Genomic DNA, 19,129 nt, shown 5'->3' on the forward strand with positions numbered 1-19,129 from the left:
GATCAATCAGATTCATTGGAATAGAATCCTATCAATAGAATCCTATCTATCTTACTTTAGAGAAGCAAAAGGGAAATAAGAAAGGGGATGGTGAGGAGAGGAGTAATATAAGGGAGGGGGAATGGGGGGAGTGATTAAAAGCAGATTCTGAAAAAGTGAAAAGTAGAAAAGGGAAGAGTACCATTTAATTTAGGAAACTGCTTTATGTAACTCCTGTGAAAGATCTTAATCGTTATTTGAGTAGACCAGGTGTTTGTAAGTTGTTAACTAAGACTGGGAGAAGATGAGTGTGGGGGAAATAGGAGAAAGGGGAATCCAGGCTGTATCTGGTCACTGGTACACAGATGCTCAGTAGTTTTGGGGGAATGACTGAATCAGAGAAGCAAATCTGTAGCCCATTCCAGAATGCCTAAGAGATGTTTTCAGAAATCAGAAAGCTGAATGAGCATCTGAGACCTAAAATATAATGAACTGATGAAATGGACAGTAGGAATGGGCTACTAAAAAACTGAATGTTTACTCTTCCCTCCCACCCTTTCCCATGGTAAAAGCCTTATAATGAACAAACTTTGATTAACTGTTTAGTATCTTCACGGTTTGGGGGTTTTTTTGCATCCTGGTGAGTCAGTCTTGAGAGGAAGTGAGGAAACTGTGCTTCCCAATGAATCAAAGGAAAGAATGAAGTTAATTAATATTATACTGCATTATTTAATAACCAATATCAGCCACACCTAAAAGTCAGCCTACTTTCCCCAGCTGTAGCTAATTGATAGATTTTTCTACTAGTAGATACCACTTTTTCTCCTTTGGAGAACTCAATAAATATGGTCCTTTCAGTTTTACCCATTTATTAACAGTCACTTTAGTTGTGAGAAAACTCATTTGGAGTTTCTCATGAAGATAGAGCAGTGGATTGTCATTTCCTTCTCGAGCTTGTTTTTTCAGATAAGGAAACTGAGATGAATCAAGTAAGTGACTTGTCCAGGGTCAAGCAGCTAGTAAGTGTCTGAGGCTGGATTTGTACTCATGAAGATGAATCCTTCTGATTCCAAGTTCAATGTTCTATCCACTGCACCACCTAGCTAGTCCATTATATATCACTGTTTAATAAATTGTCCTGTATAGAAAACTTGCCTTACTTTATCTCAGTGTCATTTTTACTTGCTACTAAAGAGATGCAGTTGCATGAATAATTTTCTATTATACTATGTAAATGTAAATGGCCATTTTACTTAGTTTTGGTAAAGTTCAGATTTTTTTTTAACCCTTACCTTCCATCTTGGAGTCAATAGTGTATATTGGCTCCAAGGCAGAAGAGCAGTGGTAAGGGCTAGGCAATGGGGGTTAAGTGACTTGCCCAGGGTCACACAGTTGGGAAGTGTCTGAGGTCAGATTTTAACCTAGGACCTCCATCTCTAGGCCTGACTCTCAATCCATTGACCCAGCTGCCCCTAAAGTTCAGATTTTTAAAAAGGAACATGGAATAGTTTACCTGGCAGATCTTTGAAGAAGAGAAGAATTTATGACCAAACAAGAGATAGAGAGCATTATAAGCTATAAAATGAATAATTTATTAAATTAAAAGGCTTTTATATAAATGAAACTGATATAACTACAATTAGAAGGGAAAACAAACTGGGGAAAAATTTTTATAACAAATTTCTCAGGTAAAGGTCTAATTTCTCTGAATTATAGTGAACTAAGTCAAAATTTTAAGAATGAAAGCCATTCTCTAATAGACAAATGGTCAAAGGATATGAACTATCAATTTTCAGTTGAAGAAATCAAAGCCATCAATAATCATATGAAAAAGTGTTCTAAATCACTCTTGATTAGAGAAATGCAAATTAAAACAACTCTGAGGTACCACCTTACACCTATCAGATTGGCCAGTGTGGCAGTAAAGAGAGAAATGTTGGAGGGGATGTGGCAAAACTGGGACACTAATGCATTAATGGTGGAGTTGTGAACTGATCCAACCATTCTGAGGTGCAATTTGGAACTGTGCCCAATTTCCAATTCTTTGCCACTTTGCAGTTTTATAACTGCATATCCCTTGATCCTGTAATACAACTACAGGGTCTATATCCCAAAGAGATAATTAAAAAGGGAAAAGACCTACTTGTTCAAAATATTTATAGCAGCTCTTTTTGTAGTGGCAAAGAATTGGAAATTGAAGGGATGTCCATCAGTTGGTGAATGGCTAAACAAATTGTGGTATATGATGGTGATGGAATACTCTTGTGCTGTAAGAAATGATAAGCAAAATGATTTCAGAGAAAGCTGGAAAGACCTGCAGGAATTGATGCAGAGTGAAATAAGCAGAACTGGGAGAATACTGTACACTGTAACAGCTATATTATATTATGGTCAACTGTGAAAACTTGGCTACTCTCAGCAATGCAATGATCTGCAAAGATTTATGACAGGGAATGCTATCCACCTCCAGAAAAAGAACTGTTGAAGTCAGATGGATATGGATCTTTCACATCAGTGTATTTGTGGTTTTACTTTGGGGTTTTAGTTATGTCTGAGTATGCTCTTGCAACGACCAATATGGAAATGTGTTTTACATGATAATAAAAAATAAAGTAAAATAAAAAAACAAATGATATATATTTTAAAACTACCTTAGGACATCAACGAGAATGTCTTTGATTCATTCACTTGATGAGCACATGATTCTTATTTAAAAACTATATAGTGAAATAGATATTTATTCTGGTAATTATTTCTTGTCACCTTTTATCCTTGTTATCTTCTCCTCCTTCAAATGTTGTAATGCAATCCCTCAATGCCATCACAACTCTTGTTTCCTGTGTAGATTTCCCTATTTTGCACTTCTGATACAGTTGTTCTTACTATTTGTTCTTTTTAGGGACATTTTAGGGACATTTGGGCTGGTACAGCAGGGCCTGATTACATACAGTCTACTTCTGTGGGGCAGGTATGCCCTGTGCTACAAGCATAGCCAGGGAATGATGGTAGAGTCCAAATGTGTTTTTTTGGGGGGAAAAGGTTTATTACCAAATCTTTGCAGATCTTTTCCATTTTCTTCTCTTGTATTCCTTCCTTTTTAATCCATAACCTTAGAATGACTTTACTTAGTTGTTTCTTTTGTCCACCTTTCGGTAAAAATTTTTCCCTCCTATGTTTCTTGAAAGAGACATCATAATCTTCCATCATTCTTCTTCACAAAAATTTTCCAAACTAGCTTTGTTTTAAATCAGCGTTACCTCTGGTTGCCATAGCCCTCACATTTGTAGGTCATGTTTGCTGACAAAAAGCATTTTTAGGTTCTTTGATTCTTCTTGATATGGCAATGCAGTTACATCTATATTAAATAATTTTAATCTATGTCCTTCCTCTCATCTATATCGTATTTTTCATCAACTTGTTTAAACAGGTCACAGTGGAGTTGTTTTAACTGCATTCCATTTTTCTCTTATTTTCGTTCTTTCTTCAAACTTTGTATTGTTGATATTTGCTCTCAGTCGGGTGATCAGTCATAAAAAACAACAGCTACTTCAGGAAGAGGGTGTATGGGGTGAGGATGGGGAACACTCTGGCTTTCCAATTTCCTTCTAGAAAACAAAGCTTCTGGGCGCCTCATGGGCTAAAACCCCATCTCGTTACTCCGGGGCTACAGAGACCCACACCCTGGCGCTCCACCTCGCGACACAGGCGTGGCTCTGCCTGCCTCTCACCACCGCAGTATCCCATCCCTTCCTCCCCTCGCGTAAGCCCCTACTGAGACCAGCAGCAACGCTACCGCGAGTCCGTAGGTAAGAGAGACTTAAGGATTCCTTTCTGGCTCCGGAACCCGAGGTTGCAGCACCGAGTTTCCGGGCGGGGCTGGTGGTTGCCGGAGCACAGGCCTGCGCAGTCCGCGGGTTGTTTCTAGTTCCCCGCGGAGGCGGGGCCCACTGGGAACCCGAAGCCGTTGGATCGCGATGTTGGGCTGACTTGACATTTGTGCTGTACTAGAAGGCCATGGCGGGCCTGGAGCTGCTCTACGCCTCGGCGGCGCCGGGAATCACCTGCCCCCAGGACGCGCTCATCTGCTTTGTGCACTGGGAGCTCGTCACCCACGACTACCGAGCCCTGGGCACCGGCGACCAGGTACAGACCGGGCCTGGCCCGGAAACACGGCTCCCCGACTCCGACCTGCTCTTCCCTAACCCCCCCCTCCCCTTCATCTCCCCCTCGCTCTTCCGTACGTCCCGGGAATCAGGTGCATCCACGCATGCGTGTATACCGATTCTCCTTACTGCTGTGCTGGTACAGCCGTGCCTGATTATATACAGTCTAGTTCTGTGGGGCAGGTATGTCCGGTCCCCTTCAAGGTCCCGATCTACTGAGCTGATACAGCTCACCCCTCCCCCTCCCAGTCTCTCCCCGGGTCCAGGTACCGCCAGGCCCATACACAGTCACACTTGATCCTCATCAAAAAGCAGGCACTGACGGTGGTATACTTTTGTTTTTTAAACCCTTAAGTTCTGCCTTAGAACCAAACTATGTATTGTGTCTAAAGCATAAAAGTGGTGAGGGGTAGGCAGTGGGGGTTGTGGCTTGCTTAGAGACATATAGCTAGGAAGTGTAGTCACCTAGTTGCCCCCAGTGTCATATTTATAAATGCTTATCATAGCTCCTTTCCTCCATGTCCATTCACAGGCTGCCATATCGATTTTATATGGGTAAGGATGCTCCCTCCTCCCACCCCCAACACATACGCAGGCTTCTTTTCCTCCATGCTTGGAATGCCCTCCCTCTTCAACTCTACCTCCTTGCTCCCCAAGTTTCAGCTAAAGGCCCACTCTGTAAGAAGCCTTTTCCAGTCTTCTTTAATCTTAGTGCTTGCCTTATGAGACTATCCCCAATATATCCTGTGTATATCTTGTTTGTATGGAGTTGTTTGTACGTTGTCTCCAGCTATAGAATGTGAACTTCTTGAAAGCTGTGCCTGTTTTTTTGTTTTTTTTTTTGTTTGTTTGTTTTTGCTTTTCTTTGTATCCATATCTAGAGCTTGGCACAGTCCTTGGTACATAGTATCTAAAATGCTAGTTGACTAACTCACTTGGGAAACAGGTATGGCTGACCTTCTTCCCCTGACTTTTTATAAGTGAATAGATGCCTGAAACAGTTACAGGAGCAAGCCTTGCCCCACTACCTGCTACTCACAAGCATTGTACCATCTATTCCCACCTTCCCTCTAACAACGCCCTCCCCCCCCCCCCAACATACACATTCACACTAAATTGGAATAGAATCCTAGATTTAGAGCTAGAAGCAGGTTTTTGTTGTTCAATCCTGCCCAATTTTTCTTGACCCTGTTTGGGTTTTTCTTGGCAAAGATACCAGAGTGGTTTGTCATTTCCTTCACTGGCTCTTTGGAATCTCAGGCAAAAAGGGTTGAGTGACAAGTTAGTAACCCAGCTAGTAAATGTCTAAGGCAGGATTTGAACTTAAGTGTTCCTGACTCCAGACCAGACATGGTATCTATTTTGTCATCTAGCTGCCCCAACAAGGTTTAGAGTTATGTATTCTAACTCTTATTTAGATGATAGAATGGTGGCCCAGCAGTGAAGTGGTTTACCTAGTTTGGATTCAAACCTTTATTTTTCAACTCTAAATCCAGCTTTCTTCATACTTCATGGCACCATCTCTACTCTGTCTCCCTGTCTCTGTCTCTCTCTCTCTCTCTTCCCCTCCCTCCCTCTCTCCCTCTCTCTTCCTCTCCTTCCCCATTCCCTCCCTCCCTTCCTCTCTTAGGTGCCCAGAACTGAAATACCCTCCTTGATGTTTACTGACCACCTTCCAACACTCTCTTAACTAGAATTGTGACCCAGACCCTCCCCCCCCCCCCAAAAAAAAACAACCACACTTACACTCTGCCCCTCCACCACCTCTGCTTTGGTCCTCTACACTGCCAAATTTGTTGTTTGTCTTCCACAATATTTCCATGGTTGACATATACTTAGAGGATGCAGTTTCCTTTTTTAATTCCCTGTCACTGAATCTAGGCTAGAGGCTGGATGATCACCAATCAGGAGTACTTCAGGAGATAGAATGATAAAATCATTACTAAAGTTTCTTTTTACTTTAGTCTATGATTGTGTGTGTGTGTTTGTTTAAATCCTTACCTTCTGTTTTAGTATCAGTTCTAAGAGAGAAGAGCAGCAAGGGTTAAGCAATTTATCCAGGCTCCCACAGCTAGAAGGAAATATCTTAAGGTCAAATTTGAACCCAAGTCCTCCTGACTCCAGGCCTGGTGCTGTATATAATAGCAGTCTAAAGTTAAATCAAAAAGACTTTAACAGCTCTAGTTGGATGTATAAGAGCTGGGAAAGAAACTACTTGTCCTCCGTGAGGAAGTAATATTCTGTCTGCTTTTTGTTTCTATCCCTTTTCACCCCATCCCTGACCCTGTTGCATAATCAACCCCTTTATGATGGACTTTGAGACATACATTTCCAGACATAGCAGTATGAGAGTTTTGTTGTTATTGTTTTAAGTATGCATATTTGCTAGAAGGATTTTCTTTTGCTTTCATTTTTTCCCCTTTTTAATTTGGAGAAGTTGTAAGGAAAGGAGGCTAAAGATATTGTCCCCTCCTATCCTCCATAAAGAAAAAAAAAATAAAGAAGAGAGGATCATTGAAGCATTTTTTAAAATGCATATTGGAAACGGAAGGAAGGTCAGGAGGAAACACAAACAGGACAGATTTGAAAGTGACATGTTAAAAAAAGTTACATTTGATTATATTATATGTTTACAAAGAAAGGCAAACTCTACATAAGAGAAATTTGCAATTTCAGGTATAATCCAATTTTTCTGTAATGTTATATAATGGAAATATTTGTTTTAAGTTTGCATTTAAGTTCTGAAAAAAAAATTTAAATCATCCCCATTGAAAAGGATCAACATTTGAGCTTCAAATTAATGGCATGGGTTGAACCTTCTATGGGTTTATGTTACTCTTTGATAAAGTTTGAGGCAGATGGCACCAGTCTGTTTATCTTTTGAGATTCTTTTCGGGACTTTAGGGAAAGTTCCTCTTTCCTCCTGTTTTTCAGCTTTTTAGCAAATGTAGGAGATGAATTTTGGAGGGACTTGTCCTCATATACTCCATTTTGCTTGGAGAAAGGCTGACCAGGTAGGAACTATTTTACATACTCCTAAGTAAAATACCTTTCCCTTCTCTTCACTAACAGGTGAAGGGAGTGGAGGAAAAAGGAGGAACCAGAGGATCCCCAGTGAATATTGTTTGGTAGCAACAGTTATTGACTCTTATTTGAAAGAAATTATTTACCAGGCATGTAGATGATTCAGTAAATTGAGAGCCATGCTAATGATGGGAGGTGCTGGATTCAAATTTGGCTTAGAACACTTCCTGTCTGTGTGACCCTGGTCAAGTCACTTAGCCCCAACTGCCTAGCCTTTATCACTCTTCTGCCTTGGAACCAATACACAGTATTGATTCCAAGATGGAAGGTAAAGGTGAAAGGAAGGAAAAAAGAAAGATACAGAGAGAGAAAGAACAGACTTTTTTTAATTCTACCTCCCATATATGCTTTATTAGCCAATTAATAAGAGCTCACATTTCTATAGTGCTTTTAAGTTTACAAAGTGTATCCTGACAATAACTTATCAAGAAGAGGGGACAGGTAATAGTATCTCATTTTACAGATGAGAAAACTGAATCTCAGAGACGGGAAGTAATTTGTATACACTCATCAGAATTTTAGTAAGTAATAGATCTAGGACTTCTAAACCCAGAGTTGACTCCAGAATCTATTTGATCATGTTGATTGTCACTAGCCAGTTTATTAAAATATTACAATTTTACAAAGTAATATCATAGGATTATAGATCTAGAGCTGGAAGTGACCATAAAGACCCTTTAGTCCAATTCCCTCATTTTATAAATGAGGAAACTGAGGCCTTATAGAAGTTAAGGAAATTGCCCAAGTTCATACAAGTATGAGAGAGAAAGGATCAGAACCTAAGACCTTGATTCCAAATCTAAGATTCTTTGCATTGTACCACAGTGCCTCTAATGTGAACTATATTAAGTTGGTTTTTTAAAAATTATCTTCCCATTAATGTTATCAAAGGATATAGACTGAAGTTATCTATGTAAAATGATTTCACTCTTTGAGAAAATAGGAATCTTATGTGGAAACTCCACAGGAAACTGAAGCTCTGTAATTATAAGTGACTTTGTATAAGGTCCTTTTTTAGATAGTGGCAGAACTGAGATTCGTGTACAGTTCTAGCTTTTAATCCTGGGGTTCTTTCTACTCAGAGAATGTATAGATTAGGTGATCAGTAAAGAGCTCTCCCAATTTTAGGATTCTGTATTCAGATTTTTTTACCTCTTTGGTCTAAGTATTTGATTCCTTAGCTGTGGACTTCACAAATGCGACTTGGGTTCTAGCTTCAGTGTTCTTTAGCAATATAACATGGAACAACTCACTTAATTTCTCTGGGCCTCTGTTTCCTTCCATATAGAATGATGAATTTGAACTAAATTATCTCAAAAGTATCTCCCAGTATGTTTCCTATAGTCAGGTGTCTCCAGGAGAGAAGATCCAGAAATGAACTGATTGCTGAACTTTTGTCTTGTTATTTTAAACTGCCAGTCTTGCAGAGGACACAGGATAGAGCTTTAATGAATGGAGGGAATTTTCAAAGAGACAGATTTCAGCTAATTATAAAGAATCTAACCAATAGAGATGTCCAATAATGAATTATTTTGGTAAGTAGCTCTCTGTCACTGGTGGTGTTCACAAAGAAACTATATGACTACTACTTGAGAGTGCTATAGTAAATATTCATGTTTCAGGTTGGGGGTTGAACTAGATAAGATTCTTGGAGCTCATATGGTTCTATTATTCTAGGATTGAAAGTGATCATAAAGCCATTGTCTCCAGAATCTGAATCTGGAAGTGACCTCAAAGATCATCTAGTTCTGTTTGCACTTAAATAGAAATCCCCATTCAGCCACAGCTCCATTTTTTTTTTTTTGTAATTACTACTTTAGAAAAAATGTTTACTCCAAACTTAAATGTCAAAAAAAGAACATTCCCATACACACACAGCAAAATATACACAAAGGGGAAGTGATAAGGAATTGTGAATCTCTACTTTATACAGCTTACTTTAAAAAAAAAAAAGGTACATTATAAATTTTACATATTAAATCTGAGCTTCCTCCTGAACTTTCTTCTGTTCTCTTTTGTGCATTAAAAAAAGTTTCCATGACTTTTTTTTTGGCAACACTATTGCTAATCCTTTAGATTCCTAACTCTTTCCCTCTCACCTCCATTAAAAAAAAAGGCAAAGGGGGGAGAAAACCTTAACAAATAAGCAGAGTCAAGCAAAATAAGTTTATATAGCAGCTATATTCAGGATATATGTTTCTTTCTACATCTTATATACATTATTACTTATTTGTTAGGAGTTGAATAATGTTTCATTGTAGGTCCTCTGGAGACCTAGTCTGTCTTTGCATTGAGTAGAGTTAAGTTTTATTTTCTTAAAGTATTGCTTACTTTATAGAAATTTTTCTCCTGGTTGGTTTTGCTTACTTTACTCTGCATCAGTTAATACTATCCAAGATTCTCTGAAATTCTCTCTTGCAGCATTTCTTATAATGTAATACTGTTGTTACATTCATATAACACAATTTGTTCTGCCATATATCAGTCTACTAAGAGGAAGTTTAAGATATTTCTTAGTTTCTCGTTCTTTGATTTTCCTTTTAATTCCTCCCTTCAAGATTAGGAAGTTTATTTCGCCTGCATCCCTTCCCTCACCTGAATTTTCCCACTTTTCTGTTAAGTTTGATGTAAGCACCAAACTCTTCGTGTATCTCTGCAACCCATTGTTATCCATTTTATATAATGCTTATTCCCAAACCTCTTCCCTCATGTTTGTATATTCATCTTCTCTCCAATTATGTGAAATAACAAGTTCTACCCCTTCTTCCTCATTCCTAAACTAGTACATTTTTTTTCTCCTTCCCATCTCTTTCCCCTTTTCAAACCTCCATAACATAACTAGACTATTCTTAGGACCTCTCTTTTTCTTATTTAACTCCACTTTAATACCCTTTTAAATTTTCTATGGATTCTTATGTTTATATTTTAAAGTTTCCAGCTCTCTTCTTTTTATCAGAATGGCTTGAAAGCCATTCAATGTTAGGGTTATATTATTATTATTATGCCATATTCGTATTTATAAGTTCTCTCTAAAATGTTGTATTCCAAAATCACCTTTGGTTTTTAGTAGAAGCTACTAGGTCTTAGATGATTTTGGTGGTGGTTCCTTGGTATTTAAATTTCTTTCTGAATGCTTGTATTATTTTTTTTCTATCTGGGAACTCTAGACTTTGGTTCTTGGAACTTTTCCTTTTGGAGTTTCTTTTTAGGAAATATTTAGTGGAGTCTTTCAATCTTTACTTTACCCTCTGATTCTAATAAATCTGAGCAGTTTTCATTTATGATTTCCTGAAAGCTACACATGTCTGATACCCTTTCCTGTGGCCTTTCAGGTTTTGGGCTAATCTTTTATGCAGGTCTGGAATGGAAGAATTCATTTACTGTAGTTTCTCATTGGATTTCTTGATCATTAATGAGTCTGGTGTAAACTTCAGGGTTTTGCTGGAATAGGTTTGTGGAAGCTGGACAGTTCATCTCTCATAAGGCCTCTTTCCATTTTCTTATACTAGGGCAAGCCTTGGCTTTCCATTGCTGAGATGATGATAGTATTAGAGTTAAATAGAATATTAAAAATTGCCATATAGTATCTGCCTTACCCACTATGGGATTTTTTTACCTAACAGGAATATAGAGATATTGATTCAGCAAATAGATCCAATCATCTTCATTCAGAAAAGAGATCCAGACTGGGGACAGGGATTAAAAGCCATAAGCATGTATTCTAAATAAAAATTAAAGGAATTATAACTATAATATACCTTTGTCAGAGCCTCTGAGACCCTGCAGTAGTTTCAGATATTTTAAATTGAATGTTTCAATCTAACAGGCTATGTATTTCTTGCTACTGTTTTTTTTTTTGCTTTCATTTTCATTAAGCTATTGAATTTCACTTTAGTTTCATTTCTGCTCTTACTTTAGACCTCTGAGGCTATTTGCCATCCAGCCAGATCATTTTCAAAATATTACAGGGATTCCCTGCCATTTTGGATGTGTAATGTCTTAACTGTTTGGTTTTACACCCCCTTATTACCATTTAATTCCCCATCCTGAAAGTGCTGAGTGATCTGTATTTTTAGAAATGTATTCATATATTTTCAGAATTTTTTCATAATATTACAACATCCCTTGAAACAATTTTAGCACTTTGAGATATTGCAAAACCAAAACTGAGAACCCCAAAATATACCAATGTTGATATTCACCTCAACAGCATAGCACAACAGAAGGAAGATTGGAGGCCTGGGGTCAGTCAGTTCTGGTTCTCTCTCTGTCCAACTTTGTGACTTCAGGCAAGTCGCTTCCCTGTGACCTGATCTTTTAAAAGGTTCGAAATAAGTTATTCCTAGTGTTCCTTCTAGTGCCACGAAGGATGCTATATCTTTAAACAAATCTTTCAAATATCAACACATGATCTCTAGTTATACACCTGAAAATACAAAGAATGTCTCATTTAATACATAACATTTCCATAATTGCTAATGTGGAAAAAAAGATCTGATTAGCTTTATTCAGAGAAAGAGTAGCAGTTGAAAGCTGTGGTCAATTTGACTTAAAGAAAAGAGCAACCTCAAATTTTTTTTTTTAGTTTCTATTCTACACAATCTTGTATAGTGTAATGAGTTTTTGTACAGAGCAGAGTTAAATGGAGTTGTCCTCCTAGCTCCATTTTAGAACATGGCCAGAACACCCTGAAACTTCCATAAATGTTTTCAGACCATTGGAGTGTGCAGTTATCCTATTCCTAAGAAAGCTCTAGAAATTCTCATTTTCACTTATACCTTATCAACTATATCTTCTCACAGTCAGGTCCAGGCGATAAGAAATCTGAGCTGCTGCCACCTGGGTGGAATGCCAACAAAGAACTGTATGTACTTCGTTATGAGTCCACAGATAATTCAAGAAAACTCCTTCTGAAGGCCATCTTGGTGGATGGTAGCATGATTATCAATGCTTTGGTGAGTCTTCTGCAGTGAAGCCAGCCCTAATGGAGCCTGCTAAATAGAGATATTACAGCCAGCCATATGTGGTGGATTGAACAATTATTTAACTTTTATTATAATTTCAAGGCCTGTGTTCACAGAGATGGGAGGGAGCCAGGCAAGATTTTATGGTAAGGGAGGATGTCTCTTTCAACCTAAACCAAAGCTGAAAAGGGATCTAACCAAAAACTTTAGAATCATAAGTGCTATGTAAATCCAGATCTCAGAACATATTCACACATTGCCAAATGTTGATAACTGATTTTATTTGAACCGGGAATTTAAGCAACAAAATGTTTTATGGTGGTTGATAGTTCCATAGGAACAGAGCTATAAATGGAATGGTTATTCAGGATTTGACTATACTGTAATAATAGCATTATTGCAGAAGATCAGTCAGGGCAATAATGTTTGGACTGTGACCTATACTGGAATATATATATGCATATGTATGTATGTATGGTATAGTGAGAACAGCACGCCAGATTTGGAATCAAAAGACTTAAGTTCTCATGCTAGCTCTTTTACTTAATTTATGTGACCTTAGACAAGTTGCTTCCCTTCTTTTAGTATCCATCTCCTCATCTGTAAAATGAAGAGGTTGGACAAGATAATCACTAAAGTCCTTCCATTTCTAAACCTAGTCTCTTAAAGCACAAGAGAAGTAAATTTAGGATAAAGAAAGGGAAGTCCTATTTTTATACACAGCAGAGTGTGAATATGGAAAACTCATTTCACCTAAAAAGTATAAAGTGAGGGAAATGGAACAGGTGTCAGGCAGTGATGTCCATCGGAAGCTAACAGGCAAAATGGTTTACCTAGAGGAAAGCTCTGAAGAACCAGAAGAAATCTTTGCCCAGTTAGAATACAAATAGTAGGTTGAATCCTGATACCATTGTGCTAGGATTATTCTCATCTAAATAATATATGTTCTTTGGGAAAATCCCTGAGAATTTGAAAAGCTGGGAAGCCTTCAAACCAGAGTAACTAAACAGGTGAGGGAAGGAGATTGCTTTAGGGAAACTTCCTTTTGAATTTATATAACCCCTCTTCTTTCCAGCTAGAGGCTTGAAGCCAGAACAGCCATACTTAGAGAATCAGACAGAATTGGGGAAAATGTTTAGAACTGAATTTTTGCCATTCCAATGCTTTAGAAATTCAGAAATTTTCCCTTAGGGTTCTCTCAGACAGTCTTGTGTCTAAATAGTTTGGGATGATGTGCTCTGGCTTCCCTCTAGGTCTCTGGAAATCTTGTCCTGACCCCCTAACTTTTCTTTCCCTTTGCCATTCCCCAGGAGTGTGGGTCACAACAGGTGGTGGACTTGACCCTGAACGTGGAGGATTATGTGAATGGTGAACACCTGGGTGACTTCCACAGGTACTCCCAACAATAGCCCCTCCTCTAGACCCTTTAGATAGGGTAAGAAGAGATCAAAGAATCAGTGGAAAGGCAGTGTGAGGAATGAGAGAGAGCTGGGTAAGATTGAAACAGTCCAAAGAACTGTCTGAAATTAACATAGGGAGGTGTTCTTCCCAGGTGCCCTCAGAGCTCTCAATTATCCATGTATGATATTTTAGTAACAAGTCTCAGGTTGTCTTTCCCCAGTATAGTTCTAAGATGTCTTCCATAAGCCAAGTAAATTGACTAACTCCTACATTGTATCATTTATTCAATTTTTCCCAAGCTCAGACTTGATCATGCACTCCTCATTGTCTACAGGATGAAGTCCAGGGTCCTTAGTTTGCCATCTTTAAGAGCCTCAACAATCTGGCTCCCAACCCATCTCTCCTGCCTAACTATACTAATTCTTTCACAGTTAACCTAGCAAAAAAAAAAAAGAATTATGCACTATTTTTCAAACACCCTTTTGGTTTCCCATTTCAGTTTTTATTTATTTTGTTTCCTTTTCCTGCAATCTCTTTTCCATCTTCACCTTTCAGATTTTTATCTATTTTTGTAAGGCCTAGATCATATTCAAAGCATACCACTTCCATGAAACCTTCTTGAATATTTCCCTCTCTAACTCTTCCAAACTCTAGGATACTTTCTCATTTGTATCCACTTAGCACTGTATTAGTACCTCCCTTGTGGGACTTTTCCAATTCTGCCCTGTATTATTTCTGTGCCAGCCTAATTTCCAAGGCTACACTGTACACTTCCTAAAGTTTAGGCACTATGTCTTATTTGTCTTCATCCCCGGTCAGAAGACTCAATAAATATTTGTTGAATTAAATTGAATTTAACTATTTATTGATTATATACTATGCCCATAGAATTATTTGCATTAGAAGTATAACAGAAAAGAAATCCTTGACAGAGAATTTTTCTAGAATATCTTACATTCTTGGTCAGGCCAACTTTCTGTTGGCATTCTAATTCTCTGCCTCTGAAATTATATAAGAATAGCCTAACATAGAATTTAAACTGCTTCTTGAATTCTGAAAAACCATAAGATAGAGGAATTTTAGTCAGGAGGGGGCAGTGAGAGAAATGAATTGGTATGATGTTCACTCTTTTGAATTATCTGCACATTTCCTTTCCTAATTCATTAGCATGGATAGTTGAGATTTAGTGATAAGGGTACCCACATTTTGGATAGAACTGCCCTAACCCTCTCACCATTTGCAGCTAACACCCAGGGAAGAAATAGAGGAGAGTGGATATGAAGGAGCACCACAGGCTAGGAAACAGGACAGGCTAGTACATTTTAATCTGTTTTTGCATCTATTTTCTCATCTCTGTGATGCTTTAGGGACTTGTGCCAATCAGACCACAAATATTAATAGATACTGAGTACAAGTATTGTATCCCTGACTTCACTGTCACATTAGATGAAGTTGTAGGTTTCTTTTGCTATTTCCAAACTAGTGTAAAACTGAAAAAGTAAATCCCTTGTTCCATCAGGCTTTATCAGTGGTCTCACATCTAGAATAAGGAATGGATTGGGCTCTGACCTACTCAGATCATATCTGGGTTGTAATTGTGACCAGTTTTGAGTGCCAAATTTTGGGAAGAACTTTGATGGATTAATTGGCTCTTTTTCTGAACAAGACAACTAGGATGGTTTCTAGTCCTGTTATCATCTCATACTAGAATTAGTTGAAGGAACTGGGGTTGTTAAGTCTAGAAAACAAATAATACTTAGGTTGAGTGGAGCAGGATTTTCTTCAGGTACCTAAAGAATTCTAGAAGTTCTAGAACCAATGAGGGAAAGTTACTGGAAGAGGCAGAGTTTGACTCAGGAGAAGGAAGAATTCTTTAACAATTAAAATTATCCTAAAAAGAAATGGACTGCCTCCTGAGGAAACGAGTTACCAGAATCTGAGCTTAAAAATACCTCAGAGGTCATTTAACCTCAACCTGTACCTAAAGAGGAATCTCGTCTGTATCTCTTGAGCATCCTTGAGTAGTATGTAGGCACAGGCAATATGATCACTTGCTGTAAATATCATAAATAGGTGAATCTATCAACAAAATTCAATTCAACGTGTTTCTTAAGTACCTACTATGTACAGATACCAAGGATACAGCTATTAAAAATGAAATGAACCCTGTCTCAGAGAGCTTACATTCATTATATTAGAGGCATTGCATGTATACAAGTAAAGACAAAAGTAAATTCAGAGGGAGAATATGCTAATAACTAAGGAAAGGATCCATATTGAATGTGGCTTCGGAGCTGTGCTTTGTTGGAAGCTAGTTCTATAGACAGAAGTAAGGAAGGGTACATTCCAGATTTGGGATGCCATTTTAACAAGGGAGGGGAGTGGGGATGGGTGTCACCTATGAGGGATGAATGAGGCCAGTTTGACTGGAACACAGTGTGTTAAAGGAAGTCATATGAAATAAGACCAGAAAGTCCTATTTTCGTAGGTGCTAAGTACCAGATTGAGGATTTTCTTATTTTGATATGGAGGCAATATAGAACCACTGAACATTTTTGAATTGGGGATGACAAAGTTAAAACTGTGCTTTAAGTATAATTTTGCTAACTCCATGGATGATTGGAGGGGGAAGAAGCTAGAGGCAAGAGAGAATTACTCTAGATGATCTCTTAAGATTCTTTACCATTCTGGGATTTATATAATTTATATAAAAGGCAAATGATATTACAGGAAATTGACCTTCACAATTGCTTTGACTCAAATGGAGTTTTAAGATACGGCTTCATTTCTATAATCTAGAAGGATTTGCTAGATGTTAGAGAGAATCCCTTCTAACCTAATTCATTCAAAGAAAGCAATCTAGGGATCCAAGTGCCTGATGATGAGTAGGGAGTTGTTCTATACTAGAATATAGCCATCCTGTTTCAGGATCATATCTAATTCCTTCATTTTATCAGGACAGGATCACTGTCTTAGAGAGAAGTAGGCTTGCCTGATGTTATACAGAAAATTAGTAGCAGTAGAGCCCGGACTAGGATCTAGGCCTTTCTAGGACTTTCATTCCAGAGCTTGTTCTACTACATGGTCCTTAGGAAGATAATTCTTTCAAAATCTTTGTAGTAGCATCTACATCTTATGCCCTGAGCTGCCCCAAGCACTGTGGGGTGGGTTGGTAAGAAATTTTAATCTAAATCTTCTTGTATAGGTAAAAAGAATCATGAAAGGCTTAATGCACTTAAAACACTTAACAAGTTAGCATGAGAACTGAACCTAAAACCTTTCAAAGTCCTACTTCCTGGCCTGGTTTGGACCATGCACATCAACCTGCTCCTTGTAGTTATTGTTTGCTTCCCTTCTATACCTTTGCCCAGGTAATGCAGCCTCATGACATAGGATGAACACACAATGGAGTCTGGTGGGTGGGTCTTGAGGGAAAGACAACCAGCTGAAAGCTACAAAGTCTCCCTGTGCCACTCAGATCCCTGTACCTCTCCCCCCTTAGCTCTTTCTAATGGGGCGGTAAAGGAGGAGGGGCAACTCAGATGCCGAAGAAGCGTCACCCAAAAACTCGGAGACGCAAGGCTGCTTCCTCCTCCACTAAGGGCCGCCAGCCGGCCAAAACACACCGGGGCACCAAGTCTACTCGCCAGCCCAGGAGCAGCCGGGTGACCCATAAGTCAGTTGTCTTTAAGGTCGCTAGCCAGCTAAATGTCCCTGTATTTGACTACTCTCAATCCCCCAGGGTCTACAAGAATAACAAAGAGCTCCAGACAAGAATTGCCTCAGGCCTCGTTATTCCCATCCACAACAATTTGAGCAAAAGTGATTCTGCCAGTTCCTCTCGGGAATTTCCACCTGCCACTTCTAGAGAATACGACCCTCTTCGTATTCCCCCTCACCACCCACATACCAGCCGGCAGCCTCCGTGGTAAGTCAGTCTGGGTTGGCAGCATGTAGCATGGAGGAGGAGGTTGTTAGATCTAAAACCTTGCACATCCTTCCTCCTAATCTATCATCACTCAAGTGTTCATTTGTCCTTGTTGTGGTCCTCTTCTTGGCTGGACTTTTCTGTTTGTATTCCTTCTATTTACCAGGGACTCCCTGGGGACACAAAAATAATAAAAGTCCTATCTGTCTTTTAGGAACCTATAGCATTGGGAGCAGGGAGGGGAATGAAATATGATAGGTATACAAAGAAACATAATCCAAAATAGCAGCATGTAATAGGAAAAAAAGGAGACATCTATATGATATTTGAAAAATTTGAAGAGAAAGATATCTTTTAACTGGAGAGGAATCAAGGTCAGTAGTTGGCTTCCTCCTGTTATTTGTTAGTACTTTCAAATTTTCATACATACATGAGCTATCTATTTGCATATACATTTCCTCAAACTATAACTTGCACATAGTAGGTGCTTAATAGACACTTTTGGATTACATTGAAGGAAGGAAAGTGTCCCCTGAGCTGGGTGTTAGAGAAGAGGATTTCTTTAGGTGGAATTGTGCTTTTCAAGGGTGGAAACAGCTTGATCAGGGGCTTGGGAGTGGGAAAGACAGGGGTAGTGAGAGTAGAAAAAGTCTAGTTTATGCTGAAACATAGGCGATGCAAAGGAGAATGAGGTAAAACAAGGTTGAAAGGCTAGGTTGGAATCAGATGATGAAGGTCGGTAAATAGTAGGTGAAAGAATTGGGTTTCTCTCCTCTAAGCAGGAGGGGGCTAGCTACTAAAGGCTTTTGAGCAGGAAAGTGAACATAAGAACATTAGGAATATTATATTGGTGGTTGTGTAATGATGGAATGAAGACTGGAAAAACTGGAGGCCTGGAGACTATTAGAAATCTCTAATTGCCCAGAATTCTTAACTCCTTTGGTTTCTGCAGGTGATTTTGAATTATTGGAGCTTCCTTGGGGTCCATTTGTCAACAGAAGCTCAAGGAATGTAAAAATCCTACTGTGGTACTCGAGATTGGCCAGTGCTATTTTCTCAAGATCAATAAGCATTTTGTGAGAACCTGCTCACCTTGGAATATAAAGAATACTAGATTGGCATTCAGAACCTGGGATTGAGTCCTGGCCCTGAAATTGAAGTCCAAACGTTGAATTTTAGTCACAGCTTTGCTCTTCCATGATCCTATGCAAGACTCTTGCCCTTTCTGCTATTTAGTTCCATTTTCCTCTATAAAATTAGAGGATCGGACTAGACAGTTTCTAAAGTCTCTCAGCCCAAGATTCTGTGGCTTCAGTGGAAATGAGAGTTCTTAAAATTCAACTTGCTAAAAAAATTGTTAAGATATCATCCATGATGAATGGCCTCTTTTTCCCCAATAGTTTTTTTAAGTCTTCCTATTGCATGACAAAGAGTATTTGGTGGTGCTTATAATTTTTTCAGACCATAAGCAATTTGAAATAAATTATGGTGCCAGACCATTTTACACAGATCACAGTCCATTCAGCAAATATTGAAATACTCTGTTACATGTATAATATTATATATTCAGTACTGTGCTAAGGATAATACAGAGAAAAATTAAGGCCGTT

General features: G+C 38.6%; 1 protein-coding gene across 2 annotated transcripts in view; it reads left to right on the plus strand.

Moving 5' to 3' along the window:
• Window positions 1–1,558: 1,558 nt before the first annotated feature.
• PSMF1 (proteasome inhibitor subunit 1) overlaps window positions 1,559–19,129 on the plus strand; it is a 28,192-nt gene continuing 10,621 nt past the window's right edge. For both annotated transcript variants that reach the window (XM_001363896.5, XM_007474499.3), the window contains exons 1-4: window positions 1,559–4,122; window positions 12,029–12,181; window positions 13,501–13,583; window positions 17,334–17,519. In XM_001363896.5, the coding sequence (XP_001363933.1) occupies window positions 3,994–4,122; window positions 12,029–12,181; window positions 13,501–13,583; window positions 17,334–17,519 (551 nt within the window). In that variant the 5' untranslated portion in view covers window positions 1,559–3,993. The remainder of the gene's footprint in view (window positions 4,123–12,028; window positions 12,182–13,500; window positions 13,584–17,333; window positions 17,520–19,129) is intronic.

Source organism: Monodelphis domestica, chromosome 1 (genome assembly GCF_027887165.1).
Source record: "Monodelphis domestica isolate mMonDom1 chromosome 1, mMonDom1.pri, whole genome shotgun sequence".
In the NCBI taxonomy this organism is placed as follows: domain Eukaryota; kingdom Metazoa; phylum Chordata; class Mammalia; order Didelphimorphia; family Didelphidae; genus Monodelphis; species Monodelphis domestica.